This window comes from Cheilinus undulatus, linkage group 3 (genome assembly GCF_018320785.1).
Source record: "Cheilinus undulatus linkage group 3, ASM1832078v1, whole genome shotgun sequence".
In the NCBI taxonomy this organism is placed as follows: domain Eukaryota; kingdom Metazoa; phylum Chordata; class Actinopteri; order Labriformes; family Labridae; genus Cheilinus; species Cheilinus undulatus.
In genome coordinates, this window is record NC_054867.1 from 40,521,635 (window position 1) to 40,539,245 (window position 17,611).

Sequence of the window (17,611 nt, forward strand, 5' to 3'; positions counted from 1 at the left end):
TGAAGAGCTTCTGTATAACTTCTGAATGCACTTTATGTTCACTCGACTCCAGCAATTTCAACTTTGACAGGCATCGCCATCTGCTGGTTGATTGGAGTCATGCTTATCCTTTTATATGTAGTTCCATATAAACTTTACCGATTTTATCAGTTCATCTCTGTGTCTAATGTAGCATATTCGGTTGCAATAAAAGTAGCGTAAATGGTTAAACTACCATTGTACTGAGAGCTGCAGGTGTTACGGTTTAAGTAGCGACCATGTTAACTGGCGTCTTACAGATGAATGAGTCAGCGGTTGTCGTAGGTAATACAGCGGTTGTTCTAACAATTGTCTCTTTTTTAACTTTGATTATAACGCCAAAATGTCTATTGTGTACGTATTTAGAGTGGGATAATACAAAAAAGCAGTCACCAGGGCAACGTTTTGCCTGCAAGACAAGTTTTAACTACGACAACAACAACCTCTTTCGGCTGAAAGACGCCAGTTAACACGGTCACACTTAAAACCATAACACCGGTCTGATCATTTGGGAGAGCTCAAAGGCGTGTGGGAAAACACAGCGAAAATACAACTTGAACGTCAATTTAATGTCGAAGATGAATCATTTTACTTGTTCGAAAGTGCATTAAGCACAAATATCATAAAAACTCAACTTCTTAGTAGTAAGAAAGAGGCGGAGCTGAACTTCTAAGTTTCTCTTCCTCTTCTTGGGTCAGTTTCGCTTTCCGTTCAACCTGTCAACGGCTAAAGAAGAAGAAGCAGAGCTGGACACGGGTACAGACGAAGAAAACAAAGTAGTTGGGTCATCACCAGGTTGCAGTGTTGCTTCTTTTTCAACTTTAAAACTGAAAATTTCAACCCAAAGTCAACTACAGGAAGTGTTTGGATGCGGACAACAATACGGCAACACGACCTGAAAAGGTTTGAATGTCTATGCTACTCGTCATAGACAGCTTTTTTTCTCCAAAAATATCTTTATTTTCACGATATGTGTTGTGTTTTTGTTGTTTAAGGTATATTAATGGCTTCTGAAGTCAGTCTGCGAGGGAGTCTTAAAGAGGGTGAGCTGCTCAACTCAGTTTCGATTTTGAAGTGAAGGAATTTTTTGTTAAAAGTTTACTTGAAATCTTTTAAAGCAGTGGACTATTCAGCCCACCTTTTGATTCGTTCATTAATGGTTTAGCGGGTTTAAGGATTGTGGAATTACGTTGCAAACTGTTGTAGTCAGAAAGACAATTACATAACACAGAAACAGTGTCATTTTAGTTAATAGCCCTGTCTAAAGTACAGTAGAGATGAAGTGGGTCTATAAGAAGTCACATGAAGACATGAGCTGTTCTTCTCTTGTTTTTCGTTTAGCTGAGGAACTGGCCCTCTCCCTGAGTGAAGCCCTCAGCAGTGGGGATGAACAGGAAGCAATGAAGTTGTGCCAGAGACTGTCCCAGCTCTCTGTGCCAGTGTCTGTCAGCATCAACAGACAGGCCTACCCTCAGGACTGCATCAGGTGAGGATGCATCCACTTTGAATTCCCTATTTTGGTCCAAAACAGAGGCCATAAATCTTGCTGCTCATGGGTAGGATTTCCTCTTCTTTTCAAGGAGCTGTGTTTATTTTTAGCCAGAGGAATGGTTTGTTTTGTGATTATGTAATGGATGAGAATGAAGTAGGGCAACAACAAAAGTGCATGCATGCATATTCTGCAGAGAAGTGTTTCTCTGTGTGGTGGCTAGCTAGAAACTTAACAGCAGGTGTATGTCATTGAATACTTATTTTAGTGGCTGTTGCAAAAAAAAGTCAAGACTCATCCCTGTGTTTTCTCCTCCGCAGGTTATGGGTTGGAGTGGAGGATGCTCAGTCAGATAACTACATCCCGGTGACTGTCGAGGCCTCTCTTGACATGACAATAGCACAACTAAAAGAAAAGGTACGAGTGTGACAGCAAAAATATACAGTAGAGAAATGGTTCTCAAAAGGTCTTGCATCCATACAAAAAAGATATTTTTGGCAGGTACACAGAAGAGAAAAAGCTGTGTTACTGAGTTTATTTGGTTGCACTGGATGGATATGGGCAGTAAAGATACTAGGATTGTTATTCTTTCTTTTGACTGGGTGAAATATAAACTGGGGATATTTCTTTGTGTTTTAGTGGTAAATAAATTTGAGAATTTGTTGAAATTGTAGGAATTAAAAGAAGAAAGGGGGGAAAGGGCTAGGGATATTTAAGTTTCACTTCTACTTTTACCTGTTTTTTATTGTTTTTAGAATTCTCGGTTTAATATAAACTCCTTTATTTATTCATCAAAGTGGTCTAACCTCAGGATGCATCATCATCTCTTCAGTAAGAAATCACAGACCTAAAACTTTTCAAGTCCTTTAACAAACTTAAATTGTAATGAAAAACATTGCCTTTGGACAGTAGGTCGAACAAAACGAGCATGTTTAAACAGTGCATCATAGAAGTTTTTAATGGTTTGGGTCTGTCTCTCTTGATTGATCGAGTTTTTGAGAGTGTTGGGGCAGTGAATTTTCCCAGAAGTGCACAAGCACTCATCTCTGGGTTTCCGCAGTGCTTGTTGTTTATTGTAAACAGCACATCAATGTCACAAAGCCTGGTTAAACAGCCACTATTTTATCGAATGTGAGCAACAACCCTTATGGTACTGTTGAATTGAGAGGCAAAAATGAAAGCAGGTGCTTTGTCACAGGCAGACATCCACGACAAGAAAGCTTCTCAAACTGACTCCAAGAATAAACATGCCCTTGGAGCAACATTGTTTTAGTTTTTGATTTTTCATTAGTAGTTATTTTGTTTTCATTTTTTGGTTTCAATTTGAGTTTAGTTGTGTATTGTTTGTACTGCTGGTTTGATTGTGTATTGTTTATTTTTTGCCAAAACATTTAATTTTAGTTGAATTATTTATTAGTTTCAATGTTAGTTTTTTCGCTATTTTCGAATACCTTGTAGGGGCGAGACTCAAAAAGGTCAGTATGGAGGAGGATTAGGGCTACGGAAAAAGAATAAGATCCAATGTTTTTACTCAAATTCTGCAATTTAAGTCAGAATTCTAAGAGAAAAGTCAGTATTCAGAGAAAAAAAATCAACTTCTGTGATAAAAACAGAAAAAAAGTCAGAATTCTGACTCTATGCTGCAATTCTCACCCAAAAATTTCTACATACATCGAGTACAATCCCTACACTTTACAAAAAGCGTTTTTTTCCCCACAGTTTAACAGAGTTACTTTGCGTGGAGGCGATCAATATCACAAATTACTTAGTCTTGCCTACCTTCTATTGCCTAGCTTTGTGTAGCAGATGAAGGGAGAGAAGTCTTTAAGAGTCTCATACTGGGCTAAGAGCCCCTTTAACATATATAAAATCCTCATTTTGTCACAAACATGCTTGTAATTGAAAGAGTGATACACTGTTAGCTGAATAAGTAATACACAATTATTTTTAAAAAAAAAAGGGCTTTCAGCTGAAATAAGATGTTTAATGCTGATTCCCTACTGATTTCTATCACTCATCCTTTCTACAACTCTGCAGCTGGACCAGCAGACCCATGCTGCATGTGACTTCACATGTGTGCCTTTACAGCCTCCCCATCAAGTGAGGGCACTGGTGTCTGTGCAATCTATTTTGGGTTTTAGCATACCAAACCATACCAAACCGTACTCAATCAAATCAGCCCTTCTGATGGAAACATAGCTTAAGTGACTGGGCAATGATTAGCCTTTCATGAATGAACCTGTGCTACAAAACGGCTCTTAAATTTGAGCCATGATAGCTAGCTCCTATATTAGTGCAACTCCTTTGTGCAGTCCTTGGTTGTTATTTAACCCACAATTAAAAAGCCTAACTTTTACCAAATGAAGAGCTGTTTAGCTCTACTGAGTTAAGCAAAATGATTTGGATCTCTTTTAACAGAGACGAATTTCCCATCACAACAAGATAGGCTTAGTGGATCAGCTTAGGAAACAGGTAAAATCTGCTTTGTGGAAATGAACTATACATACGCATTGTGTGACACTGCTTTTTTCACAACTCACATTGTGAGACAGTCACACTGATTTTTTTTGCCTGAATATTTCCCTACTTTCAGGACACAAAAATGGCTTAAGAATAAAGAGTGTTTTTATTTTTGCACTTTGAAAGCTTGGCATAGTTGTAAACAGCTCATAACATGGCTGTTTCGATAGCGTTTTTCTATGCAGAAATCACTACTTGCCCCCCAAGAGCAGATCTTCACTGCTGTGTGAAGTCATCTGCAAAGAACCAGAAAGCAAAACTAGAAATCGGTGTCTAAACCCACTTTATATGCTTGAAAAATTACTGTAAGCATGTGAAAGACTTCAAATATTGAATATTGAGAATACTGAGAGTATTGTGTGCTTTAGCATTCATGGTGTCCCACTCTGTTAAGAGCAGCCAGTATGTCAAGTTTCAATATTGTAGTTTGCAGTTTTCCTAGCTAGCTATGCCTTCATTCTGCAAGAGCAACTTGTCTGTCTGGCAGGATTTGAAGAATTGAAAGTTTTGTCCATTCTACAGACATGCCCAAAATAACTGCTTAATTTTATGATTTTGAAACTTTACTCAATACTTAATTATTTAATCACTGAAATCTGATCTGGTGGTTAATAGAACAGTCTAATGTTGTATGACAAATGTAAAATACATAGCTTTTATTTCTTTACACCAACTTTAAAACAAACCCAACACAGGTGAAGTCTCCTCCTATTTATCCTCTTTCTACATTTTGATGGTTGAAAACCAAAACCTTAGTCTGCTGGATAATGTGCTGTTTTTTTCCCAAAAGTTCACGTCGAAAATGTGTATTGTTCATGGGTTGGTATTTCTAAAAGAGGTCTCAGGGTAGAAAACCTAGTTAAACAATGATTGAGTGTCTTCTACTGTAACAGGTCAATGAGCTACTGTTTTTTTGTTGAAACATGACATTTTTAAACTTAATCTTTAGCACCATCTTGTCTAACCAATATCCCAATGCTCTCATTTGATTTTTTAATTTGAGAAGGGGTGAGTACTGATGCGACTGTTCCTCATCTTGTATTCCCAGATCAGCCATGACTTTGGGTTCGTCCCTGCTCTGCAGCGCTGGGTGATCGGGAAGCGTTTGGCTCATGACCGGGAGACTCTGTATAGCCACGGTATCCGTCAGAGCGGAGACAAAGTCTTCCTGTTTATCCTCTCAGCCCATGCTGCTCATCTCACACGGCAACAACAAAGGCAGGATGAGGAGCAACAACGCATAGTGGGTAAGTACTAAACATGCACACACACGATAAAGGCTGCACATGTCTGATTATGAAGTTCTAATCAGGAAGCTTTACTGTTAGGCATTGTGGAGTCGATGCACTCGATGCAGCTTCTACCTCGAGGCCTTGGCGTTGTAGATGGTGAGAAGAATACTCTTCCGCCAGAACCTGAACAGCCTCCTCCTATTCCTCCCAGAGTCCCGACTAACAAGCGACCTGCTGTGCTTCCCAAACCTCAGGTCAGGATCTAAAGTCTGCATCATCGACACTTTACATAATGTGATCAGAGGCTGTACAAATGTACTGTATATTTGTCTTTGTGCAGCTGGGCTGGGCATGTGCAGCCTGTACATTCATCAACAAACCCACACGTCCAGGCTGTGAAATTTGTGGAGAAGAACGACCAGAGGATTATGTTGTGCCAAATATCTACAAGCCAGACCAGGAGGAGATACTGCGGATTGAAAAAGAACAGCTCGCCATGCTGCAGTATGAACAGGTAACCAAGTTTCTAAAAGTTAAAGGTACCTACACACTTTTTAATTTTGACCATTTTGATCATTTTACAAAGGACAGAAATATACCACTTTTCAATATTTTACAAAAAGGGTAGGATGAAGTGAAAAAAGGTATCATGTCCTACATTTTAATATGCCTTCACACTGGTGATAGCTGAGGTCAGGGGTGATGCGTTTTTTTTTTTTTAGTTGTTTATCTGTCCAGGCTAATCTTTTGAACGCAACAAAATTCCAATTTGATATGTATGAGTTAAGTCATATTAATATGCCTTTTTTACATCTGCATTTGTTTGTTTGGTGAACAAATAGTATATATAATATAATGATATATATATAATACATAATTTAGTATATAAGATGATTATATTAAGGGTCATCAGCTGCCACAAGTAACTAACTGTTATCACAGTCAACTTAGATTTGTAACTTATCACACATTATCACAAATCAACTCAATGCATAAGAATATTATGTTAAAGTGCTAATTGAATATTTATTCTAAAGAAAAAAATAGACATTTACAAAAGACATAAGGTGCATGTAGTCACTGCTTCAATAGTGACCTGAATGCAGCAAAAATGTTTAAACACACAAAACTATTATTTGTTGATTTACCAACTTATTATTAGTCTAATATGCCATCAGTGTACTTTCTCCCTCTGTCACAGCTTTGTTGCTTCATCTTGATATCTGGCCGGTCAGGTCCAAGCTCTTAAATTCAAAGTTTCTCCTCCAAGGTCATCCTCTAAAGAGACCTTATTCTTAACTACTCACCTGAGTTTTCTTATTGCATTTTGCTAACTGTCTTCCTAGCATCTCTCCATGAGATAGACAACGAAAACAGGTGCAGTTTCTGACAGAAAGCCAGAGATTTACCACGACGGTGCATGACTTCCTCTGTGTGTATCAAATAACGGAATATTTTCCTCTGCTGCCACCTGTTGGCATCTCGCAAGTGGTTAGTGGTAACCTCTTCAGGGGCGCCATTGTGTTGTGCCCACAGAGCTCCTATCTCTTGTACTGAAGAGGAGCGAATGTGCACGCGCAGCTTTTAACTGTAGTCTATGGAAGGCTGTGGGCGCAGGAGCCCAGCGCCCCAGGGAGGAAATGAGTGAACAGGAAATAAAAGCAAATGTGTTTAATGTTTGTGATCTACTGATTTATTGCAAATAACACATTTTAATCTCTTAATAAACAATATTGATACAGTGCATAATAGAGTTTATCTACAGTGCTTAACAAATTTATTAGACCACCACCCAAAGTAAGGTTTATGCCACAGCGGCCTTAAATTAACAGCACTGGCATAACCAAAATCATTTTTTATGTTTCTGCAATGGTTAATACAACAATATGTAGAAGCTCTTTAACAAAAATGATATTTTTAATGCTAAAATATAATAATTATTTTTATCCATGAATTTTCAAATTTAATAATTTACAAAAAAACTGAAAAAAAATGGAGAGCTCACTGAAAATGAAAGAGTCTGCATTAAAGCACTTCATGATGCTGGATGGTCTCTGAGACAAATATGACAGGTGGTCTAATAAATTTGTTAAGCACTGTTTATTCATATAAATGTACTGATATTTAAAGCAAATGTTTAAAAAATATATTCAGTGATCTCAAGATCTGTCCTCTTTATGGACAGAGTGGGGGGGGCGTGCCCTAGCACCCCCTATTGACCAGCCGCCACTGTCTATTGTGTAAATATATTTCTGGATTAACAACTCAAATGATAACCAACAACTTAAAATCATTTCACAATTAATGACAATCTTTGAAAATCTGTTATTGTCTTCATATTTACAGATGTAAGGTTATACAGTATACGTCTTGGAAACCACAGAGATCACTTCCTCCTATGTGAAAACTTGATACATTCAATAATTTTGTAAAGAAAGGAACTGAAATTTTGTGTGGAGTGATTAAAGAGCCTCCTATGTTTATTATTTCTAATAGAGTAGAGGAGCTTCAATAGTCAAGGAAACAGTTTTCTTATTGGTGTAATAAATGCAGAACTAGCAGAGCATTTATACACAACATAAATTGATTTCACAGAGGGTGCATAACAAGAAGAGCCATGCTGAGTACAGTAAATCACCAGTTTTGGATTATCATGGCAGATAAGCTAATGCCAAGAGCTTTCCGTTTGTTTCACTTTCCAGTTCCTAGAAAAACCATTTGCTATTAGTCTTTTAATTAATAATAAATATCTGTCTAGTCATTACCCATTGCCCTCTTTCTTTGTAATAAAGGCTCAGCGGGAAGAGCGTGAGAGGAACTACCTTCACCTTTTGGCAACTGATGACCTGAACCTCATCCCCAACAGCACAGAGGCAGAATGCCCCATCTGCTTCTCCACGCTGCAGCCAGAAGAGGGCGTTGTGCTCAGAGAGTGTCTGCACACTTTCTGCAGGTTTGGAACTACAAATCACTGTGGAGCTTTTACTTATGCCAAGATAACAAGAGTCCCCTTTTTTATTCCAAAAAAATGCACAGGATATTATTTAATGTATAAAATGTTTTGAATGATTCTGTGTCTGTTGGTTCAGGGATTGCCTTGTTGGAACAATAGTGAACAGTCAGGATGCTGAGGTGTCGTGTCCAGACAACTGTGAGAGCAAACTGCTGGACAGAGAAATCCAAGCGGTGAGTGTAAGGCTTAACAGAAATATAACTTCAAGTCAAAATCTAAATGCAGATAGCAGAATAAGCCCACAAAATTGATAATTATCCATACATTCTGTTATGTTTTTGGTTGTTTTAAGTGGACAAAGATAACAGAAAGTTCTCACTATTGAAATGATCAAATTAGCTTTTAGCAATGTAGTCCTAATGCTACATGACTTGTTGCTATCATTGGTTGTCTGAGCAGATTTAATACAACAGACTAACTTCCCTCTGTTTAAACCATACTGTAAACACATTGTTGGTAAATGCAAAATTTCAGTGTGCCATTTTATGGGGTTAATATTGAAATTCAAAATGTTACTATGTTATATTGTGAATAAAATTAACCTGACATGCCATATGGATTTGTTTCACACATCCATCTGGGAAAGCTTCAATAGGAAACATTTGGGAAAAGGCAGAGGCTTTGAAAAAAACTTGGAGTGTGACTGGATGAATGTTCTGTCTGTCACATCTCTACAGGCCAATCAGAGCAACAAAACACATGACATAGCCGCTATCGAGCTGCGCGTGCGCAGCTACCGAGGAATAACGTGAAACATAGCAACTATAGACATGTAAATACACGACTTTTGTCGTTTTTGAAATGAAAACAACTCTCTGCTGTTCTTTGTTCTTTTTTTTAAATGAAGAAATGTCGTCAAGTTCTGATAAAACTGGTGCTTTAGCAGCATTCACGCTAAGCTCTTCCTCCATAATTGCAACAGCCTCTTCCGGCTGCTTGTTTATGTCATGACTCCGCCATGCCTGAATGTACTGCCCCTCGTCGCTGATTGGTCCTGTCACTTTCTAACCGGGCCCAAATGGTTCAGATCGGAGCTTTGGAAGATGGATTCGCCAGTAAAAAACGAGGAAACAGGTGTATCCATCTGCTTTGCAAGGTTAGAATAAAATATGACTTTATGAGATTTGAAAGTCATTGCATGCTGTTTTTACATTGTATAAAGCATCCCAACTTTTTTTAAAAATGGGATTAATTCACAAAAATCCAGAAGTGGAAAAAAGTAAAAGTACAGTTACTCTGGTTAAAATTTACTTAAGTAAAAGTAAAAGTACTGGTCTATAAATGCACCCAAGTTAAAGTAAAACATGTTTAATTTACAGTTTACTGAGTAGCTACTGAGGTTTACAGTGAAATATGATCTTTCCTTATTGGAAAGAACAACAAGAGAATAGATCTCTAAAGTCACATCTCTATAATAAAACGAAATACACAGCAAGATTAAAAGTGTTGATTGAACTCATCTTAAGTTAATTTAAAACTTTCAACGTGTCTTTATTGGTCCACGCTTTATTTTTTAGGATCCCCATTAGCACTAGTTAAAGCATGGCTATTCTTCCTGGAGTCAAACACACATGAGGTCACACATACCAACATACAATACAAAATAAAAACAAACACACCTGGTCAAAACAAAAACCTGCTCTTCTCAATAAAACACATCTAAACACTTTGCACACATATCCCCCCAGATTTGAAATCACAGTAGGCAGAGTTTAGATAACTTGATTCTCTATAGAACAGGTGGATAACACTGTCAGAAAACTCCAACATAATTCAAAATGGAGTAAAAATTACCCTTGGGGAGTAAAAATCAAATTTGAAATGTTTAATGCTAAGACATCAACTCTCTGTTTTTTGCTGTGTTCATAAGCTGCTATGGGATGTGGATCATTCCCTCTGTGTGCTACTTTGTATTTAACAGAGTTGGAAAAAGTACAGGGGTATTATACTCAAGTGTAAGCACAGTTACGTTGGTCAAAACTCCCTTAAGTAGAAGAAAAAGCACTGATTTCAAAATGTTCTAAAAAAAAATACAAGTACCCAAAAAACTGGGCACAATTACAGTAATCTCAGTAAATGTAATTATTTCCTTTCAAACATGGTGAGATCTTTGTTAAATTTCTGCTACTAAAACCATTCAGAGACCGTTTTTGGACAAACACGCTTTACAAGGCCAATTTAGCAGAAACCTTTGTCCAAAGGGACTTCAAATATTTAAAAAATAAGAATAAAAGAAACAAATTTAAAACCTTCAGCTTAGGTGTGTCTATTCAGCCTAAACTTTTATAAATTTAATGCTTGACTGTATGACCTTGCAAAGCAGATGGATATGCCTGTTTCTGTGTTTCTTACTGGCAAATCCTTCTTGCAAAGCTCCCATCTGAACGGTTTGGGCCTGGTTAGAAGGTGACAGGACCAATCAGCGACGAGGGGCAGTACTTGCGGGCGCAGCAGAGTCGTGATGTAAACAAGCAGCAACAACAGGCCATTGCAATTATGGCGGAAGACAGCATGGATGCCGCTAAAGCATCAGTTTTATCAGAACTTGACGATATTTCTCCGTTAAAAGAAGAACAAAGAACAGCAGTGAGTTGTTTTCATTTCAAAAACGACAAAAGTCGTGTACTGACATGTCTACAGTCGCCATGTTTTGTGTTATGCAGCTCTCTGTGGAGATCACTCCTGGTAGCAGTGCACCTCGGATTGGGACTACGATGTCATGTGTTTTGTTGCTCTGATTGGCCTGTAAAGGTGTGAGAGAATGTTCATCCAATCACCCTCTGAGTTTTTTTTTTAAAGGCTCTGCCCTTTCCTAAACGCTGTGTATAAGAGGTTTTCCAGATGGATGTGTGAAACAAATCCATCTGGCGTGTCAAGTTGATGAGATGAAGCATTATTGTGTATTTGTGTATTTTGTCTATATGTACAGATATTACATTGGCAGTAATTATTGTTAGAAAATGTATCTGCCAATAATAATGTCATGCCTTTAGCACAGTGTAGCTCTAATTCTTTTGTGAAATAAATAAATAAATAACTAAATGATACACACATACCCTTCAAAGTTGAGTTAAACTTGTCTTTTCAGTCAGCTTTGGATTGACATGTAGAATAATAGCACATACAAAATTTGTGATGGTTATTTTTAAGTTTTAAATATGAGAGTACCATAGAGTAATTTTACCTCAAAAGCAACAGAGCAGTACACGTTAGCAAATACACAACACATTGGTAAATCTGTCATTAGGGTGTTAATTTCGGCTGATTTTAAATATGCATGTTGTTGAAGACATTTCTTAAAGCTTTCACATATGAGATAGACCCAAAAAGCCTCCCTTTTTAAGCATTTAACAAGCTATTTCTGTAATTAACATAAAGACAACATCTCAATAGCTTCTCTGTTATTCTCTCTGCCTGGCTTTAATCATTGTGTGATTCTGCTTGCAGCTGCTAACAGAAGAGGAGCACCAGCGCTTCCTGGAGTTGCGTCTGAGCATTGCAGAAAGCCGCTCTGAGCACAGCTTCCACTGTCAGACCCCCAACTGTAAAGGGTGGTGCATTTATGAGGACGAAGTCAATGAGTTCAACTGTGAACTCTGCAGTGAAACAAACTGCCTACTCTGCAGGGTATCTCTCTACAATTTACCATAGTGATTGAACAACTTTTCATCAGTTATTTAATAGAAATCAGACATTAAGTAAATAATGTTTGTGCTTGCAGGCCATCCATAAGGACATGAATTGTAAGGACTACCAGGAAGACCTGCGCATCCGAGCACAGAATGACGAGGCGGCTCAGCAGACCACTCAGATGCTGCAGGTAGGTTCACATTAAAGCTGCGTGATGAATTAGCACACGAGTGGCCTTTACAGCTGCCATCTGTTGTTCTTTTCATGCGTTTGACAATAAACAGCTGTGTGGTCTTTGATGCTTTAAAACCAGAGTGAACCCAGGAACAGATGTGGACCATCAACAACCCTGTTACAAATAAACAACATGCATCAATTCCTATGTAGCACTACAATTTTCCATCACTAAGTATGCCAAAAAACATGTAGAGGAACTAAAGACTTGGAAATATCAAAATGATCTTAGATTTTAATATTTAACCTAATGTCTATAAAATATTTCATGATGAATGGTAAGTAACAGACACTTCTGTTGGAATGTTGACTCAATTTGCATTCAAGATACAGTTTTATGTAGAAAGCTGGAGGGTATTTGGCTGTTTTCATTAATTTGAAGCAGTCTGTTAAACTTGGGGTTTGGATGTACATTTTTGGATCATTTACTATGTGTTAAAGTTATTGAATTTTTCAGTACTTCTGTACTTTCAATACCAGTTGTTTCAAAATATTAAAATCTCAGCCACTCCAATCAGCAATAGTATCAAGAAGTATAAAAGTTTTTAAAAATAAGATTTTTAGACCTATTTTAACATAAAGCTGCCACGTTAGAGGACTTCACTTGAAGTTTAAGAAATCTGCTTAAAATGCTGGAAATTTTTCTATGAAATTTCCTTGAATTGTAATAAAAATGTAAGGGTAATTGTTTGGAAATTTGGGGAATTTGGATGTTTTCAAGGGTTTTTGTGGAATTGTTTTTGTGTGTTTGCATATTTTGGAGAGTTTCATTGGAAATTTAGGGGAAATATGATTTTTAGTATTGTGGTGTTTTCATGTGAATTTGTAGATTTGTTTAAGAATTTTCAGGCTTTTCATGGAAAAATGGAAAAAGTTTTTTTTTTTCCAGGAATTTTAGGTTTAAACCAGTGGAGCAGGGGGTTAATGTGATTCTTTTTTTTTCTTTGTATTTTAGTTAAATGTTTGAGAATTTTATGAAAATTTTAGGGGATTTAGATATTTCTATTTTCATGGGTTTTGGTGAATGTATTTGAAAATTCTAGGGAATTTGCTTGATAATTTTGGGGCATAAATAAATTAAGTTTTGGGTGAATTTTTTTATTTGGATAATATCTGAAGACAGTTTGGGGTATAGATTTATCTATTTTTTTCAAGATTTATTTAGGGCATTTTTGTGCCTTTATCTGATAGATGAGGACAGTGGATAGAGTCGGAAACAGGGACAAGAGCGGGGGAGAAACATGCGGTAAAGGGCCTCAGGCCGGATTCGAACTCAGCCTTCTGCATACATGGTGCGTGCCTTTAACCACTAGGCCACCTGCACCCCAGGGTATATATTTATATTATGGAATAGTTTGAAAACATGCTTAAGAATTTTGACCAAAAGTTTAGGTAATTTTCATTGATATTTTGGGGAATTTGTGTAGAATTTGAGAAAGAAAATTTCCAAGAAATTAAAAACTTTTGAGGAAATTTTGTTGGTGCTTGGCTTTAACTAATCATTGTGGTGAATCATCAAAATAAAGGCCCCCATCTCTCTTTCTTTCAATGACTGACACCATTTTAAACATCTTCTGTTCTGAAACAGCAGATTTGTGGGCATCATATTTGGTCAAAACTAATTCCAATTCAAAGACAAAGCTGAAGTTCAACTTATCAGGTCTTACTGATCCCAAATAAACTAATTGGGGAAACTAAGAATGCATTCCAAACAAAAGCTCAGGTCTAAGGATGTTAATGTTTTTTTTTTCTTCTGCCAGTTGACTGTATGTCTTTGTATTTGTAATGTAGAGCATGCTGCAGAATGGAGAAGCCATGAAATGTCCACGATGTGACGTGATCGTCCAGAAAAAAGACGGCTGTGACTGGATCTGCTGCCTGATGTGCAAAACAGAAATCTGCTGGGTCACTAAACAAGCGCGCTGGGGACCGAATGTAATTTTGTTTGGTTTTTTTACAGTGATCATCTTTAAGTAAAATTATCACATAAACACTCACTTATCACTTTATTAGGTTTATCTATCCCGCTGCTCATTAAAGAAAATATCTAATCAGCCAATCACATGGGAGAAAACAGTGCATTTAGACATGCAGACAAGGTCAAGATAATTTGCTGGAGTAAAATTTGGCACCAGAATGGGAAAGACAGGTGGTTAAGGATACTTTGATACTTTGGTTATTGGTGATCTGGTAGACTGAAATCAAGTCTCATCAGACCAAGCGTTGGTTTTCCATTTTTCCACTGTTAGATTTTTGAGGAGTTGTGTGAATTGGAGCCTCAGTTTCCTGTTTGTAGCTGACAGGAGTGACACCCACTGTGGGCTGCTGCTGTAGCCCATCTGGTTCAGTGTGTTGTGTGTTTAGAGAGTCTCCTCTGCATACCTTTTCTGAGTTGTTGTTGTCTGGTCATTTTCCTCTGACCTCTACCATCAGCAAGACAATTGGCCTGGAGAATTGCAACTCACAGGATATTGTCTCTTTTTCAGGGGATTCTCTGTAAATCTCAGTAGATCATCAATTTGTGAAATAGTCAGCCCAGCCTGTCTGGCACCAATAACCATGGTGCAATCAATGTCACTTAAATCAACTTTTCTTCCCTATTCTGATGCCCAGTTTGAACTTAAGCACATCATTCTGACCATACCTCTATGCCTAAATGTGTTGGTTGCTGCAATACAAGTGGCCAATAAGATAAATGCATCGATGAGCGATGAGCAGGTGTACCTAATGAGTATTTGTGCTGCTCGTGACATTTTTCCTCTTTTCCTTTGTTATGTGCTACAGGGTAATGGGGACACGTCTGGGGGCTGTAGATGCCGAGTCAATAATCAGCCTTGTCATCCCAACTGCCAGAACTGCCACTGAGGGAGGTACACTAATGAACACAGACCCATCACATGAACTGTCTGAGGGATTTAAGAACTCTGCTTCGGCTAAGGCTGCTCGCTTCATGCTAGCTTTCGTGGTTTGTTTTACCTGATTTTAGCTTTGTTCTCATTACATCTCAAGCCTTCTGGAGGTGTCATTTTGAGGAAAAAAAGGAGAAGCCAAGTATAGCCGTGTACCATTTTTAAATCTTATCAGGAAGAAAAGGATCGCCTATGCCCCAAATGGACCTTTTTTATAGTTCTGTCTCTTGTGTTGCATGGCTGTAACTTATCAATACATATCAATTGCAATCATTGTTTTGTCTCTCCGCGTGTAATATTTAGTCTAAAAGCCTCAACAAGAAAACAAGTGTTACAATAACATGAGCCTGAATATCTTTCTAATTAAAGTGAATGGATTTTTAAGCTTCATACAGTATACAACTAGATTATTAAGGCAGAGATGATCAGATATTTATAAGCAATATGTTTTCTTTCAGTCGTCTAATCTGACTGTGGTGAAGGATGTTTACATTGATTTAATGTGTTCCTAAAGTAAAGCAAAGTTGCTCTGACGCACTTAAAGACTTCGAGATACGAGGTTGATTAGCAGCACAAATAAAGATGCTGTATTTTCTTCATGTATTAGGGTATCAGTAGCTGTTTTTATGTGTTAGGGATTATATGAAATGTATTATTGAAGATAGGTTTATTTTGTGTATGCTTAAAGTCATGGGGTGTTTTTTCAGGTTTTCTCTCCATGACATGCCTTAACTCCATAAAATGAATTATAGGAATACAGTATGACAAGCATTATTCAAACAATAAACAGTGAAATATGTTAGCATTACGTTTAAAGAGTAGCTGCTCTTAAAGCATGTGAAGCTTGACAGTAAAGGCTCAATGAAGTCTGGAAAATATAACTAGGAATATGAACTAAAAGGAATTACCTTATGTAACGCTGTGGAAAATACCTGGTAGAAAACAGATAAATAGCCTGTGTTTAAAGTGTTGGATTTCTAAAATAAAGAAACAAATGAAGACGGTGAATATAAGCACTTATTATCAAGGGAGAGAAAGTCAGAGGAGCTGCATTTTTCCTGGAATCCAATACAAAGTTAAGGGACACAAGATGTGTCTAGTTGTTCATTTTATGTGAAAATGTTCAGTGTAATGGCTTTTTGTCATGCCTTTGATTTATAAAGAATAGCAGGCCCTGCTGTTTTGATTAGAGACAAATCAAAAAGTTGTAATACGGATGAGCCTAACATGAAATGTTTGAAAAGAGATGCTGTACCTAAAGTCTTCTTTTGCACTCCATGACTTAAATCTTTGTATTTCTCATTTGTATTTGTCTTGGCTCTAAAATGAAGAATTAAATACTTTTGAAAAAGTTTTGATGTCTTTTCTTCCAACCTTTCCTTACTGATTTATAAGTAGGACTGTCATTGGACTGGTTACTTCAATTGCAATTGGTGTCAAAATTCCTTTTTCTAATTGCAAATAATTTCCCTTTTATCTCATATTGAGATACTTTAAACTACTTCTGTTTGACTTTGTATTTTCATATTACCTTAAACCAGTGTTACTTAACCCTGCTCAACCAAAGAGCCAGATTGTTAAAAAATACCTTTGTAAGAGCCACAATCTAAGTGGGGAAAAGTGGCAAAAATGAGTCAAAGTGGCAATAAAAGTGTGTTAAAGGGGAAAGAATGGTCAAAAGGCAGCAAAAAAAAGGGTGAAAAGGGGCAAAATCAGCATAGCATGTCAAATACTTGGTGAAAGTGACAAAAATGGGGGAGGAAAAAGTGGCAGAAAAGGGTAGATAGAGGAAAATTTGGGTGAGAAGTGAAAAAAATGAGTTACAGGTGGAAAAAAGTGGTGAAAACGTGACAAAAAATGGGGCAAGGTAGAAGAATGGGCAAAAAGCAGCAAAGAGTGGCAAAGATTTGGGGAAAAATGGCATTTAATGGCAAAAGGAAACTTAAATGGGTGAAACAGGGCAAAAATGGGGAAAAATGCAAATAGTAAAAAGCAGGATAAAACTGGGGAAAAAAATGGGCAAAAATTGGATAATAGTGGCAAAAAGAAGTGGCAAAAGTGGGCTTAAAGCAGTAAAATGGATTTGAAATGGCAAAAAATGTACAAACAAAATACTAAGGTTTACAATGTAGAAGTGTGGGAAACAAACTGATCAATGTGACTTGCAATGGATAATTTCTAAGGTCAAAGTTTCCCTTTTTTTAAGGTTTTCTAGGGGAATAACATTTCAATTTAAGACAGAGCCACAAATCATCACAAAAGAGCCACATGTGTCTCAAGAGCCACACGTTGAGTATCACTGCCTTAAACAAAGGTTGATGGACTTCCTGTTTTGATACAGAACTGCTTTAATTTTGAAAGAAAATCAGGAACGTGGGGTAAGTTGAAGTCCGTGTGTCCATCATTCCCACTCCAGCACAAAGTGAACTCCACTTGACATCAGAGATGAAGCTCCATTGAAGCTGGAGGGTTTCAGTACAGCAGCAGGCATCTGCACTTTCCCAGGCCTGATCCAGCTCACTGCATACTGGTTGCTGGGCTGGTTCAGATGCCAAGGGTAGCCCCT

The 17,611-nt window shown here is 37.5% G+C and overlaps 1 protein-coding gene across 1 annotated transcript; it reads left to right on the forward strand.

Annotated features, from left to right (window-relative positions):
* The first annotated feature begins 713 nt into the window (after positions 1-713).
* rbck1 (RanBP-type and C3HC4-type zinc finger containing 1) lies at positions 714-16,398 on the forward strand. The gene is made up of 13 exons (XM_041815711.1): positions 714-921; positions 1,014-1,061; positions 1,360-1,504; positions 1,828-1,924; positions 5,076-5,274; positions 5,356-5,513; positions 5,600-5,773; positions 8,052-8,212; positions 8,349-8,445; positions 11,720-11,899; positions 11,994-12,092; positions 13,928-14,071; positions 14,921-16,398. Exons 2-13 carry the CDS (start codon positions 1,022-1,024, stop codon positions 14,999-15,001), a joined length of 1,575 nt encoding a protein of 524 aa, XP_041671645.1. The 5' UTR covers positions 714-921; positions 1,014-1,021; the 3' UTR covers positions 15,002-16,398.
* The last annotated feature ends 1,213 nt before the right edge of the window (positions 16,399-17,611 follow it).

Coding starts and splice junctions, on each gene's coding strand:
- rbck1 (XM_041815711.1), top strand. CDS start 1,022: ATGGCTTCTGAAGTCAGTCTGCGAGGGAGTCTTAAAGAGG. Junction 1,925..5,075: donor TAGCACAACTAAAAGAAAAG/GTACGAGTGTGA, acceptor TTGTATTCCCAG/ATCAGCCATGACTTTGGGTT. Junction 14,072..14,920: donor AAGCGCGCTGGGGACCGAAT/GTAATTTTGTTT, acceptor TATGTGCTACAG/GGTAATGGGGACACGTCTGG.